At 42.4% G+C, this 23114-nt stretch overlaps 1 protein-coding gene across 4 annotated transcripts in view; it reads left to right on the top strand.

The window, feature by feature from the left end:
* The window catches only part of GPC1 (glypican 1), a 202872-nt gene that overhangs the window by 100439 nt on the left and 79319 nt on the right, over positions 1-23114 (top strand). For all 4 annotated transcript variants that reach the window (XM_027661853.1, XM_027661855.1, XM_027661856.1 and 1 more), the window contains exon 2: positions 1379-1537. In XM_027661853.1, coding sequence (XP_027517654.1) covers positions 1379-1537 — 159 coding nt within the window. The remainder of the gene's footprint in view (positions 1-1378; positions 1538-23114) is intronic.

Raw genomic sequence — 23114 nt, 5'->3', positions numbered from 1 at the left:
ATGCAGCAACCCTGCAGAGGTTGCTCCAGGGCTCGTCTGTGACAAGGGATCCAAGGGCCAGCAAAATGCAAACTCATCCTGAATGGCTTCTGCCTAAAATACATCAACTACAGAGCACTCCTGTCAGAATTGCTCCTAGGCTGCTGATGACATGGCTTTCTTCACAAAGGTAGGACACATGCCCAGTTTCAGAGACCCTTTACCATCCATTTGCTAAGGACTTTACACTGGAAATACCTAAGGGCTTTAATGGGAAACTATTCAGCTTCTGAAGCTGTACAGACACATAGATAAAACGTGATTTTAAAGATATTTAGGCTCATCTATGACACTAAGACAGCAGTCTTGTAGAAGTGCCAGCAAAATCATTGGCAATACCAAATTCTGTTAAACATGGTAACTACTTGGTAATTGGTTTGTCTCAATGCATGCTTGGAACAAGGGGATTTTTATTCTTAAAAAAAAAAAAAAAGTTTGATTTCATTCAGATGAATTATTGTTGCTGGGTAAGGAGAAATGTAGGGTGTGTTTGCAGGTGGATATGCCTTTGTAAGGACTCATAAGAACTTTAGCAATTATTTTTACAGTGTTGCTGACTCTGCCTATGCCAATGCTTGCTTCTTCACAGTAAAAAAATTGCAAAGGGCAGGAGGAACTCCATAGTGGGGAATTTTTTAATTTGGCTTCCGAGTCCTCTTACCTTTTCTGTCCTTCCCTATAGCAAAGGTATATTCAGTGATTGTCATAGCAACCTTTTTTGGGGTGGTGTCGTCTCTTTCTGGGAGATAAACTTTTCGTTGAAAATTTCAATTTGTGTGGAGAGGAATTAGTCACCCAAATTCCTGGCATTCAGTATGTCTCTGTCTTTTGAAAACTTCTCATTAGTCTCACCTCTCTGGTTATGGAAATGCCTTCCCAGGATAGGTTTGGGAGGGCAGGGAGCACTTTGGAGTTGGGTTTTTTTCCTTGACAAAGCAGTTTCAAACAGCTGTTCTAATATACATGTTAAGTCTAATGGGGACAGCTAGTATGTCATTTAATCAGACTTCCATGTTTTCTAGGATTCTAGGCAGAGCTGGATTCTAGGACAGACTTTGAGCAGGAGACACATATATTTCCCTTCTCCTTGCTCCTTGTATGAATTTTCTCTCCTTTGCTTTTCCTTCCCTCACAGTCAGCAGTGAGAAAATTTGTGCCTGCATTGACACCAACCACTATATTAAAGCAGGATAACTCAAATAAGAGGGTAAATTTGACACAAAAACCTGATACAGATCCAGATTACCAGGCAGCTGGATATTTTTAAGCTGAGATTGCCTGGGGTGAAATACTTCCTGTTCCAGACCTGGCCATTAAACTACATTTTCTCTCATTTTAGGGGAGCACCTGCGAATCTGCCCACAAGGCTATACCTGCTGCACCAGTGAGATGGAGGAGAACTTTGCAAACAAAAGCCGAAGTGAATTTGAAGCCATGATGAAAGAGGCTGGTCGCTCTGTGCAGGCAACACTCACAGCACAGCACAGGAGCTTTGACAGTAAGTAAAAACTACTTAGTTCCCCCCACTCAGGATCCAGTCACTGCTTAGTTTTCCAAGCACTGTTCGAGTTAGGAGTTGTGTTTGACACACTTTTCTCTGTGTCTTGCTCGATGGTTTGTGTGAAGTGTTGACCTTCAACAGGAATTGTGCCTCTTGGCAGTGTTTTTGTAAGACCAAGCCATTTTGAGAACTGAAGGAGGCTGGCAGTCCAAGGTGTACCTTGGCACCGAGACAGCTTTTACAAGCACAGTGTAATCGGGTCCTACCACAGCAGTGTAACATTTAAGGCAGTGATGTAAAAGCTGGCACTGTATCCTGAGGTGTAAGTTGGACAATATGGTAAAGGTGTCTGGATAGCTCTCAGTAGGTGGGGAAACATGGATTTTTCCCATCTTTTCCATGTGGATTACAAATGAAAAGGAGGCTAGTTCACATTAGGTGCTTATAGCTGTCAGCTTCATACAAACACCAGACAATGTTGTAGAGTAGGGAAGGTCTTGGAGACTGTGATGCATGAGATGTTGTGGACAAGCATTCTCTCCAAAGTGTAGTATCCCTCCTAACGTGCTAAGCAAAGGCTAAGGATGGCTGTCTTATTTTATTGTTCCCTCAGGAATGCATTTTGCAGTACGCTGGCAAAAGGTCTGAAGGCCACTGGAAATAAATGGTTTACTGGCAAAATTGAGATGACCTATAATTCAAAAACTGTGCCCATTATCAGATTTTGAAGAAGGTCAGACATTTAGAATCACGGTCCTCCTAACTTTATCAACAGTCATCATATGGAGTTATCATGAAAAGAATAGGAGCTGGGGAAAGAAGCTGTAATAGCCAGAAAGGTGGAACTGGAAATTCAAGCAGTAAATAATAGATCTAAAGAAATAAGCCTGACCTTCAGGGAGCTGATAACCAAGATGAAGTGCTTTTACATTAAATAGAAAGAAAAGGTAGTGCATCTCTGCAAAAGGCATTGTGTCTGTGTGGCCAAGGTTGACCAGAGCAAAGGCATTCTTTTATAAGCTCAAAATTAATTGATTTTCACCTGCCTTAAAAGGTGATAATCAGGATTTTTGAAAGAGACTTACAATGCTGATTGCTCAGACTGGTGCCTGAATGGGACCTGACGTAGCTGCTGCTGAGCTCACTCACTGACCTCTGGAATCCAGACCTTCGCAGGGGTTAATGCAGAACATCCTCCAGCCCTGGCACCTTCTCCCTCCGCCGCCTATTGCAGCACTGGCTGGTGTATCTGCTCTTTATTTTTGCCACAGACACTCAATAGAACATAGTTCTACATCTGTCGTAAGAGAGTGCAAAACTTGATGGAGCTTTGAGGATTATATTGATGGGCAGAAATTGCCTAGTGAAGAACTGGTGTAGTCTGAGTGTGATGCTTCGCTGGATTAATAATAACAACAGCAATAAGAATAATACTAAGCAAAACCAAACATCTGAAAGAGGGATGCTTGTGTTGAGCTGCCAGTTAGAGCTGTAAGGGCATTCCTTTGTTTTTATTCTCCAGCATTTTACAAAAATAGAGCTTTATTTCAGTGGTGCATACTCAAGTTTCTTTCAAGGATCAAACGAAGTAAGTGTTCAACAAGCCAAGTATTATTTTAACAGACCATAATGCACAGATCATTGGTGTTTTGCAGTGGGAATAACCTCACTTGAGCCCACAAGGCCGGGAAGATGTCTCCTGCTCCCATTATACCTTTTAGTTTGCTTAACTATCCTTGCAATCAATATAGAGTTTATAATTTATACAAGATATGATTAAAAAAAAATAATCATATTGTGTCTCAGTTTCAAGCATGGCTTTACCTGTAAGTAGAAGTAGTATTTTTTCTTTAGCTACTGCATAAATGGTGTAAAATTGAGGGAGTTCTGGTGTCTATTGCCATTGCCATTCCAGGGCAATGGAATCACGTCATCTCCTGAAATAATGCCATGGAAAGCCCCCTAGCTTCCAGTAAGTGTTATTAATCTCACAGTTAACAAGACTTTTTGCAGGTATTGCTGTTTAGAGCTGTTCAATAAAGGAGTTCTTTAATGTCAGATTGATGATTTCTAGTCTTGCTGGCACCAGATACCTGGGTGTGCTGGATTTCCTTAGTAGCAGCTTAGAGTACAGGTTTTAGGGTTGCAGAGGTATCAGTGCACAGCTTGTCTTCACATTAGTGATTTTGTTTGGTATTAAGAGGATGGGGAGAGGCTCCATTGGATGGGTATGTCCTACCCTTTCTCATAGTATTTGCAGCCTGGAGATTAGATTATTCATGTATTCTCTGCTAGCAGGTGTGGCACATTGAACTTTAGGCCTGGAGCTGTCTTATTTTTGGATTCATCACAACAAATCTTGCTTCTGTAATCTCTCTGCTGATCGTGGCAATAGTCACTACTTGTAAATTGCCCTGAAGCTCAGATAGAAAATAACAAGGCTACAGTAATCTGCCTCTGAAGTCATGTTCTCCATTCAACATTTTGCTTTAGAGAATAATTCATCCTTGCAGGCTGTGGTCTGTAAAGCCTTAAATTGTCAGTGTCTCTGCTCTGAGCTACAGCTTTGTCCCATTGCAAGGAATTAGTCTGTTGTTTCAGTCTCACTGACTGTTTTGGGGGCAAACACTTTGTGGCCAAGAGAGGAGTGTCCTTTATCTCATACCAAGTATTTTTAGCGAAAATACACGTGTGAAATACAGATGGCATGTGATAGGTATGGCCATCGATTCAAAGTGAGATATGTGGAATGGGATCCTACAGTCTGAGTGCTCTCTCTGCACAACAGAGGACACATGCCTTCTGGGGTGCCCTTCCTCCAGGATCTACCAGGGCTAAATTTAAAGTCTAACAGGCTACAATATTGCTTACCTGCTTACTTGTGTATTTGGGTTTTTGTTTTATATTACTGTAGTTAGCAGGATTTGGGGACATCCATTTTAAGCTACACATGTGGTGATCAGCTTGATCTTAACCTTTCACCTGCAAAGGTAGCATTTTGCTCTACAACTGATTGGTTTTAATTTAAAAAAGAAAAGAAAGAACCAAAAGCAGAGACCATGAGTGATGGGAGCATATGCTTTTGATAAGTCAGTGCTAGGGAGGACGCTGAGGTCAGAGTAGCGGTACTTCATTAGCAGGACTATAGGCATAAATTCTGTGTTAATTCTGATGTCTCAGAGGGCTCTCGATCAGGCAGGGAGGGGGATGTAGTTACCTGGGAACACAGTCTGTAGCAGGGACCTGCTAGAGGCTTCTGGGTTGGTTTTGGTCAGCATTTATTTGCCTGGAAAATTGTACATACCCCATACTTTAAAAGCAAAATGTGAATAATAAAAAGGAAAACAAGATTGGGAGTCTAGGAGGGAGCTGAGAGACAGTCTCTGTTGAGACTGATACTAAAATATTGTTTTAAAGATGTTCCCTACATTAATTGCAGGATGTGCTTCTTTTCCAACTGGTGTCATGTCAGTGGACAGGAAATTTTGGGTATCTGTTATTGTGAAGTTAAACACTTTGACAAGGAGGTCTGTCCAAGGATTTGTTCAGGACATGGATGAAAGCTGCCTGTGCCCCCTCTGCTGGCTGCAGAACAGGCTCTAGCCAGAACAGGGCTCTTGAATTGTGCTGAGAGCAAGGTATAAACTTTGCACAGGTTTGGGGAAGATTCCTTGGGAAAATGAGCTTTGTTTTACATATCACACAGCTGTATGTCAGTGTTGCACAAAGTCACAAGACTTTGGAACTCGTGCCCTTCCCCATGAAACTTGTACCTCCATAATCTGTTGCAGAGATGAGCCTGGAAAAAAACTTCTGGACTGTGTGGGAGAGCCTGGGTAAGTGATTTGTGATGGCTGGTCAGAGCAGTCATGTTCCGAGGCTGTGCAGCCTGGGATGGCAGCAGGAGCTGGGGCTGCATGGCTGGCAGAGAGAAATGATGCTTGGAGTGACAGTGAGGGGCTGCAAGCAGCAAAGAACAAGGCTGTTTTTCTAATCTTGGTGAAAGCTCACTTGTTGAGTGTCTAATCCTTGTCTGTCTCTCTCTTTTCTCCCATTTCCTCACTTAAATAACTTTTTAATAATACCGCAATGTTGTGCCAGTCTTTCCTTTTGGTGCACTTAGCAAGCAGTCCCTGTGTGACTGCTGACCTTTAGCTGAGAGCCAGGAAATCTGTCCTTTCAGAATTGGTTCATGTTTTCAGGAAATATCAACAAGCCGAACCAAAAACCTTGGCTTTTAGTCCACACTACACAATCTAAAAATGATTTGTAGCTCTCATAAATTCTGTGTTTTTTAAGATGCGGCAATTAAATGCAGATTAAAAATTATGTGTTTTATAGCTGGCTGCTCATTGGAAAGCTGATGTCATGTAAAAGCTTTCATAATTTCCAGTGTTGGTAGCTGGAAACTGCATATTCTGAAACACAGACCATGCAGATAATTAACAGTATTTGAGAGTTAGTTTCAGACAGTTACATATTTCTTATGAAGATGAATCATTGTTTTAAATGTTACAAGGTAGGGAATGTCCTAGAAGCTGTTACACACTGATGGTTAAAATTTTAGAAATTTCTAAAGGTCCCTTGTGTAAAGTTTAACCAAATGTGTCCTTGTCAGAGGTTGCAGCCCCTAGAAGGACTGTGTGAGAGAAAGACATATATACATATTTTTATTTACATCCACATATGCTGTGGATGCTTAGGGAAGCTGATCAGGAGGTTGTGGAGTAAGCCCAGCAGGCAGAGATCTGTCCTACACTGATGACTTTAAACCTGGACTACAAAATCCAGACCTGAATCTAAATTTTGCAGGTATTTCCTTAGTTGATGATAACATGAACCAAGCCCTGCTGATCTGCAATTTTAGGGTATCTGAATTTGGTGGTCCATGGACCAAAAGATGTGTTCTGAGAGATGTGGGACTTCACTGTGCACCAAATGATTGACAGAAAACCAAAGCATTGGTTATCTGGGCCACAGAGGCTGCAGTGCCTGTGTCCCCAAATGTGTTGCCCCAACACCACTGCTCCTCACTTCCAGTGTCCTGCTGCACTACTCTCAGCTGTGAGTGTTTCTCGGGGGCGTGGTTTGGGTTTGGTAAGGTGCTGTCTAAAAGATGCTGTTTATGTAGAAACAGGAAAGAAGGGACTGGTTATACCTCAGAATATGGAAATGCTGTGTTTAGAAATTAATTCCTTTGTTTCAGAGGTTGTGGAAGGGAGCAGTTCTGGAGTCAGCAGTGTTGCTCCAGCAGTCCCAGCCTGCTCTCGGTGAGCTGGCTGCCTCCTGCTGTCCCTGGCATTGGCACTGGCCACTCCCCAGGGCCAAGCTTTTGAGTTCAGACTTCAAATATACTGTTTTTGATCCAGAAACCCCTAATTAGCCAGGAGCACTCTTTTTTGTGGTTACTCCCCACACTGGAGCTCTGCCCTTGAAATTGTGGTGTGTAGCCTCAGTTGGTGGCCTTGGCCACGGGCTCAGTGCTGTGGGAGAGCACTGACCTCTGGCACATCTTCAGGCAGATGGGAGGCACCAGGGGATTCCAGCACCCCATGGGGCAGCAGGCTCAGCTGCCCCTCTGGGTACAGGACATCAGGATGATTTACATGGCTCACCTGATGTTTGCCTTTCCGAACATCAGTCTTGCATTGGCCTTCTGCTGTCTCCTAACCGAACATCTACTATGAAACAGTGCCTGTGCACTGGCAGTTTTTTCCAAATGGATAAATGGCCCTAGAACACTTCGGTCCCGAAACAAAAAGCTAGTAGGGTCAGGGAGACTGAGGTAGAGGGGGGAATCAAGAGCAGGAAGATATTTGAGAAAAGCAGGAAGCTTTGCGATCTCTTTTCCTAGTGAGATGACAAAGGAACAGGAGGCAAAGAAACATGGGAGCCAATTGCTTTTGTTAACTGAATGTTCATCACCTGCACTGCATTTCTCTGACAGGCCAGAGATAACCTTTTTGGCAAAACTGCACTACTTGAAGCACCATTAGTTGTTTTGTGCCCCTCATGCACAGTGCTTGGGCAGAATCATTCAGAAGCAGCCCATTTGTCCCACACCTTTACCTCTGGGATGCGTTATCAAAAGTACTTACAAAAGAGGCCATCAAAGATGATTCCTTTGGCTCCCATGGACTTCCTTCCCTTAGGGTTGGTTTGGGGGTAATATAGACAGAGAGAGAGAACCTCCTTGAACCTGAAATGAAAAAGCAGAGTCAAGGACAGAGAAACAAAGAAGATGGGTTCCCTTGGAGACCTCCATAGGAGGAAGGCAGCAAGCACCCATGCTTGCTTTATTTCTTGTTTCTCATGAGGAAGCACCTTAAGAAAACCCCAGCACAAGGCAGGATTCATGCTATTTGGGCTGCATGGCACCCCCCACCACCACAATCATGGTCTGAAGAAAGAAGGTGCTTTCATGTGTGGTGCTGAGCATCTGGTTTGGTATTTATGGGTTCCTGGAATGGGGTGTGGTGTCTGCTGAGGCGCGTTTCTGGGCTTAGCAAGATTAATCCTGACAGGTAGCTGCCTCAGGGAAGCAAACACTTAGGCTCACCTGTAACAGTTCCAGCACCTGGAGTTTTCTCTCCCCTTACAGCCACTTCTCTTCACATTTAATCTGCCAGTCTCTGCTCTGTGCTGCAGGGTATATTGCAATGTACATGCAGCACTTTGCTTAACAGATGCCATGATATTCTCTTTTTGTTTCAAAGAAAGAACAAAACATTGCAGTGGCTGTGATGGGAGCAGTGCACTGGGGTGCCTCCTGCAAGGGCCTGCACACCTCAAGAGACAAGCTGCTTCATCCCTGCAGGAGTCAGATTAGGTAAAAAAGGTACATCAGGCATCTCACTTTCAGCAGCTGTCACCATGTTTTGTCACACACTCAAGAAAAGCTGCCTCTGAGTGCTCAGAGAACAGTGAAATGTGCATCTGCTTGGGGACATAAAAGAAAGCACCTGCTCTTCCAAGATATGGGATGACACGGGCATATTTTCTAAGAAATTAGTGATGTCCAGATAGTCATTTCAGAAGAAAGTGTTGGCAGAGTTTATTTTAACATTCAGGACACTTTGCACGAATCTCTTTGAAAATGTCTGATTTCATGGAGTAAGCAGCCAAACTTTTATCAGAAGCACTGGCTGCTGCCTTCAGTGGCTGCAAAGCCTCATCCCCAGGTGGCTGGATGGAGGTCAGAGGAGAGAATGGGAGAGGAACAGCTGAGGTTTTTCTGCATGGCTCTGCAGAAGAGCCTATGTCTTGAACCACCTTATGCTCAGCCATCTTCCAGTTGGTTTACTGGTTTCCACATGAAGCAGTTTTCACCCTTAAGCTCCCTGATGCTCAGTGTTTTTCCTAAGAGGAAAATGCTAGGATTTCCTGGGCTGCTCTTGTTGCAAAGAAATGTAGGTGCTCTGAATCAACTCTTGAGGTGGTAATTTCCCCTCAGCTTGGTGTTTGCCAAGAACCCCATCTCTGTTCCAAGCCAGGTGCTGTGGTAATTTGGGAGCCTGAAGGGCTCCAGCAGGAGGGTGCTGTCCCTGCTTACAGATCAGCATGCACAATGAGCTGGAAAATACGCTACTGAAATATGTGGCGTGTCTGGACATAGGAGCTTGGGTTATTTTGAGTACTGTAATATTTCTGTTCTCGTTTAGCTGATAGAAGTACTTTGTTCCCTCTCACCAGAAATGCTCACAGCGAACTGTTGATTCTCCTTTATTAGTTATTGGCATTGGAGTAGCACATCCATGGGGCCAAGAAGCTTCTTCTTACTGTAATGCACTGCAGGGCATCCTGGCTGTCTGAGCTGGACCTGTGATCCAAGGACTTTGTTTGAAAACAAAAATAAACAAACAGACAAAAACCTGGTTTGGGGGAGTGGACTATGGAAGGAAAAGATGAGTGGAAGATCATACAATATGTTTGTGCTAGAGATGGGAACAGAGCTCAAGTCCCTTGGCTTTGGGTAAAGTGCAGGAGTACCACAAGTCCCTCTAGTTCATAAAACACAGTGATTCTCTTCTGGTAAGACAGCAGAAGATATCATGTCATTCCATGTCTTCCAGCGGTTTATCAACCAAGACCTTTCCATACAGGGGGTTCTCAGCACCCCCACCCTAAGAGGGAATAGGCACTGGCTCAATGCTCCTTGGGTCATTGGTACGTGTGGTTTTTTGTGTAAGGCTCTTTCCAAAGTGGAAATAATGATCAAAATCACAAGGAAGGTCTGCAAACAACTTGTATAAATAGGGGCAAGGGTATATAAGAGTTTTCTGGTGTTGGGTAACTTGTGTGATTAGAGGATCTGCTCTGACTTTCAGAGTGTAGTATGAGTACCAGCAGTACCAGTGGGAGCTTGAAGGTGCCTATGGAAAATAGGCTGAGAATTGATCTGTCTACAGGGAGACTCAAAGATAATCCCTTTTTGTGATAGAAAGAGGCTGAATACCTTTGCTGATGAACATTTCACCTTTGTATTTGCTATAACTGCTTAAGGACATTTCACTTCTCCCCCCCTTTCCTATTCTCCTTTAACTTCCTCCCTTCAGACCAATACAGCTTCTTGCATTTAAAAGCACAGTTAACATGGTGTAATGTGTGCAGAGCTTTTTCCAGTACCTCACTTCCTGTCCAGGCAGTGTTGGGGTATTTGATTTTATTTCTTCTATTTTCTGAAATAAGCCAGGTTAGAGAGGAAAAAACCCCCTCATTTTACCCAGCACTTCACACCTACTTCTAAAGAAATTGGGTACTCTTAAATCATTCTCATTAAACCTGCAGATTTGGCCAAGACACCAATGAACTGAGTTTGTTTCACTGTAAAAAGAAACAGAAATCAGAAAACCCAGCTTCCATGGGGCCTGATTTTGCAAAATGTGAGTGCAGCATCACATGCTTTGAGACACTGAAGCCAGGGGTAGGATAGACAATGAATTTTACTTCAGCTCCAAGTAAAATTACTGGGATCTTTAGGAGAGGACATATAAAAAAGATCATGTCATTGAGGCTTTTAAAGATTTCTCTTTAGTAATAACTCCTTCTAATCTGCTGCTATCCCAGTAGGATCTACGATTTGCAGGAAGTTGTTCCACACTGTTCAGCAATGATTTCTGCTGACCAAGGGGGTAACATCAGCACATGCTTCACACCAAGGCCGGCACGAGAGCACCCTGTGCAAGAGCCCCAGCAGAAAAGCAGTGAGGCTGTTCATTAGCAGAGAAAATAAATTAGGATTCATTTTTTCCCTCCGGAGCACCTTTTTATTGATTACCAGCTTTATTTTTGCATGTAATGCTGGAACTCTTGTTTCCATTTGTCACAGTTGCATCTCCAAGAGGATTACATACATTTCCACATTGTTTGCTACACCTGCTACGTATTTTTCAAAGCAGTGCAGTCCAAGAGCGTGAATTCATTGAAACTCAGTGGCTTGGAGATGCTAATTAAGGGAGAGGGTCAAATATATAAAGACACCTATATATGTATGTGCGTATGTAATTTGGATGAAATGGGGCAAGCCCCAGTTTCAGGAATTGCTGTGTTCTTTACGGATGTTGTTGGGAATGAGTATTATAGTATATTTCCAAGTCAAGAGGTAACAAGCTTGTTAAATTGACTTGGGAATGCCACCAATATCTAGTTAGATGTGAATGCTGAATCGTGGGTCTCCAGCTGTTCCTAAACAGAAAGCAAGCTCCAAAGGGAGGAGAAATCAGATACAAAGAAGAGGAGCAGCCTTACTCTGAGTACCGGGGAATTTGATCTTATTTTTTCATTTCCAGTAGTGTTTTGCAAGAAATGCAACCAGTGGTGACTGTTTCTGCCCTGCAGGTTCCCAGCTGCGTGGCAATGATAAAATAAATAAACAAACCCAACACCCTCAACCTCCTTCCCCAAAAACCAGAGACAGCTGTGAGCTGGGGACCAGCCTGTGGGTTAATCAAGGGGAAATAATGTTTGTAACAATTAAAGATAAATATCAGCTTTTAGTGCACTGGAGATAATTGAGCAGCTTCCTACAGCCCCGGCAGTAGGGCAATTCCCTTGTAAAATGCAACCTCTGTTTTAATGCTGCTAAGAATGAATAGATTAGTCCTCAAGGAGTAATGAATGCCAATAAAAGTATTATGTGGCAGCATGTAGTAAACTTGTCGTGAAGGAAACGGCTGGAATTTACTTTTCTAAGAGCAGCATTTTGGCTTTCTTCTGCTGCACCCATCCGTGGCTGTGGCTCTGCTCCTGCCCTTCTGGGCACTGGGAGAGGCAAGGGCTTAGGTGGAAATAGCCAAGAATAGTTTGTTGGCTTTGTGCTTTGTTTGTGACACCTGAGGCCAAAGTGGAACATCCTGTTTGTCTTGGTTCACTGTAAATAAGGACTTGTCTGTGTCTTTGCTCTCCAATTTTGGCTCATAGGTAGAGAGGCAGGGTTCCTCCTCCTCCAACACTGGCTGCTTTGGGTGGCAACAAGAGGCAGGAGCATGGACTGATCCTCATCCTTCACACTTGGAAGTGAACAGGAAGTCTGTGCAGTTGGCTTTACCCATACAGCCAGTATTTCTCATGTCAGTATGCATTTGCTGCAGCTCAGAATAATCATGTCTGTTTCATACCTGAGTTTTGTTCATTTTGAGGAGCTGTTTGAAAGGAACATAATTGTTCTTGTTTCTGCAGAATTTGGCATCCTCTATTAACCAGTTTTCAGTCAAGTTAGAGATGACCTGGCTGGGCTAAGCCAACCCAGCTTTCCTTTCGTCCCCTTGCCATGTCGAGCTCACTGCAGGTCATGGTGAAGGCCATCCCACAAGAGCATTTGCCTTCCTGGTGGTGCCTGACCTGTCACCATGAGCTCCCTGAACTGGTGTACAGTTCAGCTTCTGTTTGACCATGTATGAAAAAGATAAGAAACGCTAAATATTTTCATGTTTGCATAGTCCATGTTGAAAAAGCAAGAAGGTGAAAGACTAGAACTGAAATTTCTTGTGCAGTTTTAATTTGTGCCTCCCTCTCTGACACAAATAAATTATTGATATTCATTCTTCAATGATGTGATACTACACTTTTTTTTTTTTCTCACAGGCCCTTGCCTCTTGCAGGGCACATGATAGATGATGTCTGCTGAATCATCACCATTTGTTGGGTAGCGTGGAGCATAATTTACTGTACACCAGCCAAATCCTGCACTCAGTACACAATTATTAATTTCCTCATAGACTAATTAAAGATTGTATCATAAAGCATGTGCATCAGGGAGCTGAATTAAAGTTTCACCAGCAACTTGAATTTTCTCCATTCCCTAAATATGAGGATGTTTGGCCTTACAATTTTAGGACAGTCTTGACTGCAGTCTTTAAAATCTGACATAAGGCCCCACTTGCACCAGGAGGTGCCACCCTGGCTTCTTCCTCACCATCACTGCCCATTTCAGCGTGCCAGGGCCTGGCAGCTCCTCAAGGGAAAAACAAAGCAAAGGCAGATAGCTGGTCCTGTAGCAATTCCCTAAAATTAAAGCAGATTCCCATTATGGAGGATTGGTGTAAGATGAGTCAGGTAAGTTTGCTGTGAGGTGTGTAATGACACTGTGAGCTTTTCAGTCTGCTCATCAGAAATTTGCATCAAGTATGATTAGTTAAGTGAAATCTTTGAAGACCTCTTTATTTGATTACCCCTTTTTTGTTGTTGTCTTGAGGAGAAAATTACATATTTAGACAGGAAAAGCTTTAGAGAGGGGTGATCTCTTTATTATATGTTTCTTCAGTGTTTGGCACAGTGTGGTTGAGAGCTTCCAGCACTATAATAACAGTTATAATGAATGTGCATTGCCAGGGAAATTGTACTTCAAACATCACAGGTGAACTGATACAGACTCAAACTGTTACCTAAGAAAAAGATAGCTTTTCTTTGTTGTTGCCTTTAAACTGTGATAAGCATTTCTGTTGGAGAAGGAACAAGGGCTTTTTTGCATTTTTAAAGTTAATGCACAGAAAGTCTTCAGTTGATTAGCTGAGGTCCTGCGTAGGATGGCTGTTTCATTACTAAGAGTTTAAGTGAGCTATAAATATATTTTATGCCTTTGTACAAGTTCAAAGGACCATGAAATATAATTAAAAGATTCTGGGCACTGCATGCATAGGAGCAACATAGGAAATAAACGTTTGACCTTTCCTACCTTTGGTCACCGGTAAGCAATTGCTCTCCGTGCTTCCTGCCTGCATTACTTACTGGTTTGGCTTAAATACAAGATTCAAATGCCTACTGAGAATGCTGAATGAACATTCACAATTCTGTAGTTCTTCTGTCTGAATTCTTCTCTCCTCTGGAAGGTGCAGTGCAAAATGCCAAGCTATTAGGAAGCTAACAATTACCTTTAATTATGCAGACCAACTTTGACTGTCAATGAGAAAGAGATTTGGAGTCTATTGTTATTTCCTTTTCTTTCTGAAAACAAAACAAGAAATGCTAATCAAGATATTTTATACAGCTGAAGCACACTGTGTGTGAAGCAGCTCTGTTTTATTCTAGCCAAGGGAAACATCATATATGTATCATACAGACGTAGGATCTGCCTGTGGATTAACATCCCTGAAGATTTTCTAGGAAGCTGACTCACTGAAGAGCCTTTTCTGTAAAACTGAGCCAAGTTTTGACACTGAATAAGTTGATGTAACTGGGTTAGGACATAGTCCAGTGATTTTCAGGTTTGCACTGGGGAATATAGCTGTGACAGACAATCATTCTGAAAGAAACTCAGAAAATTAAATATGCAGTAACAAATATAAGTTTTCTCAGGGCCAAAAAAAATAGAATAAGCCGTTGTCTGCTATGTGTAAAACAGGGAAAGAAACCCTTGGCCAGCAGAGCTAACAGAAATGAGTTGCAGGATCCAATTATCAGTTATTTGAGTCTGCAGTCACTGACGGGCTCAGTCCTTGCCATGCAGTAGCTGCATGGCACAGTCTTCTCTGAGCTCTTTGGGAGCACTCTCTTGGCTTGTTCTGTGTGCTGGTGGAGTGCCTGGGTGGGCTCAGAGCTGGGAACCCTTCAGTCAGCAATGCTGAGATCAGTAATGCTCCTGGAGGAGCTGGCAGTGTCCACGGCAGCAGTTTGGGACACTTTTGCTGGAGGTCTTCACAGCAGACTGTCAAAGGGCAAGGAGGATGTAGCCAGCATGCAACATGAAAGGCTTGCACTCACTTTACAAACCTGCAATCACCACCCAGATAACAGCTGCCTCAGGGAGTGTGTCCGGGTGAGCCAAGGGTGGAATATGAATCACCCCAAGAAATCATCTCCTCAAACCCAACTGCTGCGTGAACAGCAATAGCAGAAGTACAGCTGTGGGTGTAGAGGTCTTTATTAGAGCAGAGGTAGGCGTTGTGCCAAAACTTACTAAAGAAGGGATCTGTGTAAGGCCGTTAAGTGACTGTGGTGCCGGATGATCCTGGTTGCTCCTGCTCTAGGTTCTTTATGGGAGCTGGTGGGGCACAGGGATGAGGAGGAGCTGCAGGCCTCGTGCTGCACTGAAGGGCATGACCAAACATCCCTGGGGTGGGGGATCTCTGATCCCTGCAACAGGCAGAGATTAGCATGACCAAAAAGGGGCTGTTGATACAAACTGGCCTTCCCTCACAGCAGCTCTTTCCCTGGTATCTCTGCTCTTCATTCCTAAATGAATAGATGTGCTCCTAGTCTCATGGCCCTTCTTATGGAGTGTAAAGCTTCCCTTCATTTTAAATAAACACAGCAGATGGGAAGGATCTGATACATAGGCTGTTGGAATTGCTGGAGAGGCACTTGCATGGCCACTGCAGTGGATACTGTGTGGATAAGGTGAAAAACCACCTTGAGATGTAGGTGTGAAAAATCTGAAAAGGCTGAGTTTTAAAAGGCCGCCCCTTCTGAACATCAAGGCTGAGAATTTTGCTTCTGTACGCACTCCACATTTGCAGATCAGAGGGAATCTCTGTGGAAGGTGACTCTCCTTTGAAGATGGGGGTAGCTTAACACCAGGAGAATATATAAATAATGGGTGAGCAATAACACTTGCAGACCCTGCACTCAGACTCCTCAGAGGCGTATTCCTGAGCACACAGGGGGGAGATGTCGCTGGGAGAAAACAACCTGATCAGTAGCAGTCCCGTTTGGGCATCTAGAGGATAGATTGGGGTATAGAGGTAAAGAGGGAAAAGGGGTATTTCTTGCAACATGAAAATCACATTCAAGGGAGTGATTCTGATATACAGAACTCTGTCAGCTGGCACAGTTTAGGTTTGGTCTTTTTCCATTAAAAAAAAAAATTATGATGATTAATTTTCATTAAGAAGACTATAAAAATTGGAATCTGTGCTGTTGTAAAACTTGCAGGTCTCTGTAGTGGAATGTATTTTAAAAAGACAGGTGTTTGAGATAGTGGGCATTAGCTGTACAAACCACAGACCACAGTATGTACAAAATACTTCCCAGTCATACCTGAGTGATGGGTCACAGTGCCTCAGCTGAGCACTTCCACCCCAGTAATTGAACTGTTTGGTATTTGTTGTGTTCTGCACCAGGAGCTTCCCAAGCAAACCAGGAAGCAAGCAGCCACCAACAGCAGACTTAAATCTCTGCGGGTCTCTTCTGCAGTCATAGCACCACAGTAAATCTTGCTAATTATTTCACTAGAGTTTTGTCCTCTTAGTATGTATACCCAGACATTCATCTAGAGTTGCAGGTTTAGGGTATTTTATAGCAGTCTTAAAGGGAAAATAGAGTACATATTTTCCATAATTCTAGAGAGTCACAATGAACTGAAACAATTTGGAACCTGAAATCGTATACTGAGAGTTCTTTTTCTTCTGATAATAGAAATTTACTGTGTCAAGCTAAGCTGATAAAATACTTCTATTTCAGATGGCTGCAAACAGGCAATTTGAGCAAGGAAGCAGTTGTACTTTGAACTCCTATTAGGAATAAAATTAGTTTTCAACACTGACAGATTAACAAAACTAGTATCCAAGGAACAATTTGTAATTTCTTATGTACAGGAATTGCTGATCTGATGAACGAGACCTGTGTTCCTACTCTGAGGGACTAGCGTCATGGCCATGCTAGCATGTTAACATCTGAGACAAAGTGAACACTATATAATCCTTTATAGAGGGAGTTCTCATCTTCATCCCTAAAGGAGTTCTCAACTTCATCTGTCCCACCCTCAACACACATGCAAACATGGTGGTTGTGTTTCTTAGCCCAATACACATCCACTGTTTTTAACATCCTAGAGTACTTCAAGTTAATATAAAAATCCAGCTAACAGTCTCAAGACACTTTTCACACATGGACTAAGTAATAAAATATTAATTTGAGACTGGAACTAGATAGTATGTTTTTTCTCAGCTTCCACTTTAGGGAATTTAAGTGGTCAATTTCCAGACAAAATTCTGTGCCTTTAAAGTAACGAGCATCAAAGACTGTTTTTAAGATACTGAAAGGCATTGAAAATGTTCAGGTAGTTAGATTTGGATGATTTAATACTTGGCTTAATTTAAATCCTGGAAAGATTGAACTAACCCATATCTTAAGAGGTAATTGCTTTGAGCAAGTGGAAGATACCATATCTTCTTTATTTAAAGGAGTGTGCCTGTGGCAATTAGGATGGAACAGTATTTTAGGCTTTCTGTGGACTGCTAGTGACCAGGGAGCAAAAAAATCACATGTTGCTGTGGTTGCAGTGAGAAAAAAAAAATATCTCTTTGTGCTGTCCTGATGGATATTTGGCCACTAAAGGTCACAGTGCCATTGCATTAGGCCTGGGTGCTCACGGTGACCCACCCGAGGGTGGGTTCAGGGTAACTGCTGTGTGACCACCCAAAGGTGCCTGTATAAAGCCCAGCTTTGACACAGTGAGTTTTTGTTACGTTATAAAATTGTGTACTTCTACCTTGTTTAACACTGGTTTGCTATTTGTTTTTGGGAAGTTTGACGTTGGAAATAGATATCCGTGTGTTCATAGGCAGAGTGTGTTTAGACAAATTCCCAAGTGTGGAGGACAGGAGCTACACTGCTCCTGTAGTGCCATTTGGGCAGATCACTGGTGTGTTTTATATGTCTTTTGCTCAGAATTGGGCAGGGAACTGGTGGAGGACCTCAGGAATGATGGAAATTTCCATTCCAAGTGTCTGTGCTGGTAAGGGGGGGTGTGTACAGGCACTGCACATCTGCCCAGCCCTCGCCTCATCTTGCTTCACAGAAACAACTGCAGAAGAACCAGTGCTTCTGCAGAACAAAGTCAGGTGCAAAGGGCAATAAAAGTCTTTTTGCTGCTCTGTAGGGAAAGAAGTCAGGAGTGTTGAGCTAAATAAGAGATTTGGTAGCTACTCTGGCAGTTTTACTCAGAGCCTTTTGAGAGAAAACCGAGCTGAGGTAAAGCAGAGTACAAAAAAGTGCTTGCATCTAGTGTATGCCAACAGTATTTAAAGCTTTTCCATTATGCATAGACAGAAGAGAATAAGGATGGGATTTTTACCTTCTCTAATACCTTCATCCTTGAGTAACATAAGACTAAATCAAAACAGAAAAGCTGGTCCAGAAATGAGCCCCCCAGGCTAGGAGTGATACTCTTAAGAGGGGTTCCCTTCATTTCAGATGTCCTTTATGATTTTAGGGACATAGTGGAGGCTCTGAGCCAGAAAAGCCATGGGGCAGTTAATCCCATTTATCTCAGTGGCAGGCCCCTAAATATCTCTGATCTGAGCCTGAGACTGTAATAGAACTTTCCCAGCTCCCACAGGTATTACGAAGACAGATGGACTAAGGAGGTGCTCACAACCATGTAAGTACCTTGAATGCACTTTATTATGCGTGGAAGGAGTAGGAAAGATAACATTATGTGTTGAAAACACATGGCTATGAGTGCTATTAAAGAGGAGCAGTTGAGAATTAAGCAATAGCCAGGAGAAATGCATGTTAAGAAGCATTTTTGTAGACATGTCTTTTTGCCTCATGTTTCTTTCCTCTCATTTCTCTTTATTCCAAAATGAAATAAGTGACTTTCTTTTCAGAAAGCCCTGAACCCAGAAATTAGACTAAAAACTTGCCTGCACATAATGAGGGAGACGCTAAAGTACATCATTGTAACTCTGAGAGGTAATTTCCAGAGCTAGATGGTCCCACATTTGTAAAGTTCATCTGTCAAAGCCGTTCACTTACTGCACTTTCCAGGATTGTCTGGGTTACTGGAACTTTACAGCACAGAAATATTGGTTATACTCTGCTTAATTTCAGGGCAACATAACAGAGCTGATGTACTCACCGGTGTCATTGCTTGCTGCTCTGCACTCCCCCCAAAATCAATGGACATTTGAAGGAGGCTCCGGATGGCCCGAGACAGGCACAACAGTAATGACAATTAAAAGCCATTTCCTAGGCTTTGAAGTGCATGCAGTGATGGTATTTCTAAATGGACTTCACCAACATAAGCATGCTGGGAAGATGAAATTGCAAATTGCTAGGAAATACAGCTTTCTATGTTCCTAACCTTTAAAGGATATATTGGGTTAAAAGGCTGACAAATTTTCACATTAGGAAGGAAACTGTACACAGTCAGGCCCCTTTATGTAGCAGTGCTTAATGGGACACTTTTCTGTCTTGCTTCCATGTGCTCTGAGAAACAATACAATGAAGAAGACATTAAATTTCCAGTTAATTCTGGAAACAAAACAGGGGCACTTTAATATTTTCATGTATATTCACTTTTGGTGGCTCTTCAGCCTGATGTAAATTATAAAGAATACTATCGTACTGTAGCGTTATAAAATGGAGTTTTATGCAAAGATTTGCAAAGCTTCCACAGCACAGACTATATAGGCTTTTTCTTAATAGATGCAGAAATCAAGCCACAGTGAAGGTGTCAAAAAATAGCCCTTGAAATATTTCCTCTTCCAGCTTGGAAAGTAATAACATTTCTACTGCTGCTAAGCCCAAGCCTGGCAAATATTTTTCTGTCATTAAAATAAGCATTTCCCAATGCTATTTCCTTCCTGTCACACTGAGTATTGGGCTATAATTCTCCCCACTGCTGCTTTTCTTTGTGAGCGGGTGGAGGAGTCTAGACGGGACGTGGTTTTGAAGGCATGCTCTTAGCCCTTGAGTCCTGGAAGTGTGTAGGTTTGCTATGGGTAGTTTGGTGGTGGTATCTCTTTTGCTGCTCATTTGAGGTTGTATATCTTTGCTTTTGCAAACAGGCCCTTGGAACCGGTGGGAGTAGTTTTGTGCTTGAGGCAAACAAGATTTGACCTTAAAATAACATAATAGCAAATATACAGGCTCAAATTGATGGCTTGGTGGATGGAAGTACCGAGAAGTACCTGCAGCAATTAGTTGCTCATGGATTAGAAATTTCATGCTCTGCAACCCCCATTGTAATCACATTTATTTTTTCACATATTTCAGAAGAGGTACCATTTAGTTTACATTAGCATGAATGATGAGTGCTAATCTGAGATGACAGAGCAATTTAAAGCTGGCAGTAAGTTGCTGAGGTAATATCTAAAATATGAAATGTCTCATTTGTTAGGAGAGGTGAAGATGACGAGCTTTACTGCCCCCTCTCTCAAACTGGTGTTATGCCAAGGCTGTAGAGCTGGCTTCAGTTCAGATTAGAGTCAAGGTCCAAATATCACCTTCTTCACAGTAGCTTAGCAAGGTGGGTATAGAAACTAGATGCTGTATATATGTCAGCAAAAATCCAACGAAAAATGTTAACAGGGACTTGACCCTCTCTTTTCCTAGAGACAGATAAGATAATTTAGGGTGATCCAAGAAAATTGGGCCTCTTAAGCAAGGTGGTGTGCTCCCTATCTTCAGAGAAAAGGAATGACAGCTGTCCTTCTTGAAAGCACAAGTGCCACTGTGGCACGGCTAGCATAATTCAGATTTTTAGGAGGATGTGCAACTTTTTTCATTACAGGCTCCACTAAATGATCTTGGCCAGAAATACATGACCAGATGGCAGTAGAGCTGCTTTCTCTATAAGATTACAAAGTGCCACTGTTCACAATCTCGGCATCTGAGAGATTATAAATTACTGGCGCAACCAGTGACTGCTTTTTCAAGCTCATTTTCTTGATGTGTGGGGAGTATTTAGGTTTTTCATGATAATATCTTCAACTTAAAAATGTCAGGTTTTATTAGTTCTCTGGTTTAGCTCTCAAAACCCCCTCTTTGTTGTGAAATTAGTGTGATGTTGCATTCTCATCTTTTAGTCTTTTTTGCTGACTGCCTTCATCTGTTGGCATCTTCGCCATCTTCATTGACTGCAGGATGCACTTCTGACCGTGTATTGACTTCAGGGAGTATGTTTAGACTTCTGCCAACTGAGAAACATGCTGTGATGTTCCTGCATGACAGGTATGTCACTGAAGAGGTAGAAGTGCTTTTCTTGCTGTTTTATTCTGGCCTTTGTCCATCTTGAGTGTGAGGATATCCTACCAGAGAATAGCAACCTGTTCTGGAGCCAGGAGGTGTGCAAGTGGGACTGGGAATGTGCCTGAACAGAGTGGTGAGAGGAAGAGATGATCACTAATACTGGGCAAGAGGTGGCAGCAATGGGGAATGAACCTTGTTGGATAGTATTTTTCAGATTGTCTTTTGAGTATCAGCGGTTATTTTAGTAGACAGTTCTATCAAATTAGCCCAGTCTATCCACATAAACCTGCTTTGTAAGACCATGACAGGCAAGGATGAAAATACTGTATTGTAGCCTCCTGGCTCTGTCCATTTTTTGAAAGTCAGCTCCAGAAGCGTAACATGATCCCAGAGAATCAGACAAAGAAGCTCGTGGGGGTGAGTGAAGGAGGATTTATGGCTGTAACCTGTACTTTGGAGGGATGCCCGCTGACCCTCTGCACTTCCAGTGGCATACCAAATGACACTGAGATTTTCTATGGTGGGTGGCGCAATTAGTTTGTCTTACAGGTTTAAGAGCATCAGTATTTTGCAAATTGGAAGTCTGAAAATATCTACCTCTCTTGGAATCCTTTGAAATGGAAATGAAAAACACTGCGTTTGATGGCCCACTAACCTTTGTTAAGTACAGAGCTCACTAAGTCTAAAGAAAATGGTTTTAGAGAACCAGAAATAAGTTACTCATTAAGCATTCCAAAGAATGTTTTTCAGATACGTATTAAAAGATGTCTTCTATCTATATACACATTTATTTATTGCCTGTAATTTTCTCTGCGCCATAACTCTGCTTGAACAGTGCAGCTGGGCATAAATCTCATTTTTAGGAGCACTGCTCATGTTATGTTTCTTGACTTTCTATAATAACAAGAAATGGGATGCTTTGAGGTAATCCAAACAAAGAGGTGTGCAATGTAATAACGTCTAGAGGAGTTACAAAGGGATCATTAAAGCTAGAGGACCTAATGACTGAAGCCTGATGGTCATTGTGATATGAAGGTCACCTGAGTTGGAAATTAGTTGCACTGGCCAAAATACTCATTTGAGCTCCAGAGCAAGGAACAAGGATCACAGTGTGAAAGAGGATCATCTTGGCCAGCATTCAAGAGAAGGTACTGTTCTGTCTGGCCAGGGCTTCTCCTCAATCCATCTGATACTAAAGGAAGAACAGATTGGGTGGAGGAACAGTTTATCAAAGAGGAGTTAGAACAGGCTCCAGAGCTTGCCTAGACCAGAACCAGGGTGGGCAGAGATGTTGTAGATGGGGCTGTGAGGGTCTGTTCAGAGATGGATCCAGGAAATGGGCAAGAGTGACTCCAGAATTAGAGCCATAGCCAACTAAGTAGGTACTGCAGGCTTTATCACTATTGCAGCATTACTATATTACTGTTGTTATTAATATTATTGCTGTTTGTAACTATTTATTGTTATTGTTGTTATTTATTGTTATTGTTGTTGTTATTAATGTTATGTATTGTTATTTATTGCTATGAGCATTGCTGTGCAGTAACACACTGGTTTGTGTTACTGGGCATTAAGGGAGTGCCAGATTCTGGAGGGCATCTGGCCCAAATCTTCCCCCATGCTGTGTGTGACCTAAGGCAGATCCTAAGCAGAGAGAAAAGCAACCTTTAAATTTGCAAACAGTGATTAATTCTAGATGTATTTGAACTGATTATGGAGGGAGAAGGAATCAAAGCTGGGATTAGAGGCTTAGCAAACATGAGCACATCCTTGGGCAGCTACTGCTCTCTTATAACTCTCTTGCACTTAGATGTTACTGTGCTGGTATTATGGCATTGTCCCAGGTAACCTGCAGAAGTCCCAGTGGCTGCACCCAATGAAAAAAGCATCTTGGTGTTCCTGACTTCCTGATGCTCTCTCATCATATCCTGCTGGAGCCAGACTTGTTTATTTCCTAATAAGCTTCTGTAAGAATACATTTTATTATCCTCAGCATGTCAGGCTGATTTTCACCTGCTGTTGAATGTGAAGAATTGCATTTTTGTGCACAGGTGAAATTTCAAATGCTCAAAAAGTTCCTTGACAAGGTAATACTGTTTGGCTGTGCCTGTAGCTCACAGGCCTGCTTTATCTTTGCAGTAATATTTATTGCATTGCATTTAGA

Source organism: Corapipo altera, unplaced genomic scaffold (genome assembly GCF_003945725.1).
Source record: "Corapipo altera isolate COAL_440 unplaced genomic scaffold, ASM394572v1 175, whole genome shotgun sequence".
NCBI lineage: Eukaryota > Metazoa > Chordata > Aves > Passeriformes > Pipridae > Corapipo > Corapipo altera.
The sequence above is the reverse complement of the archived record's forward strand: the minus strand, read 5'-3'. Positions and strand labels throughout refer to the sequence as shown.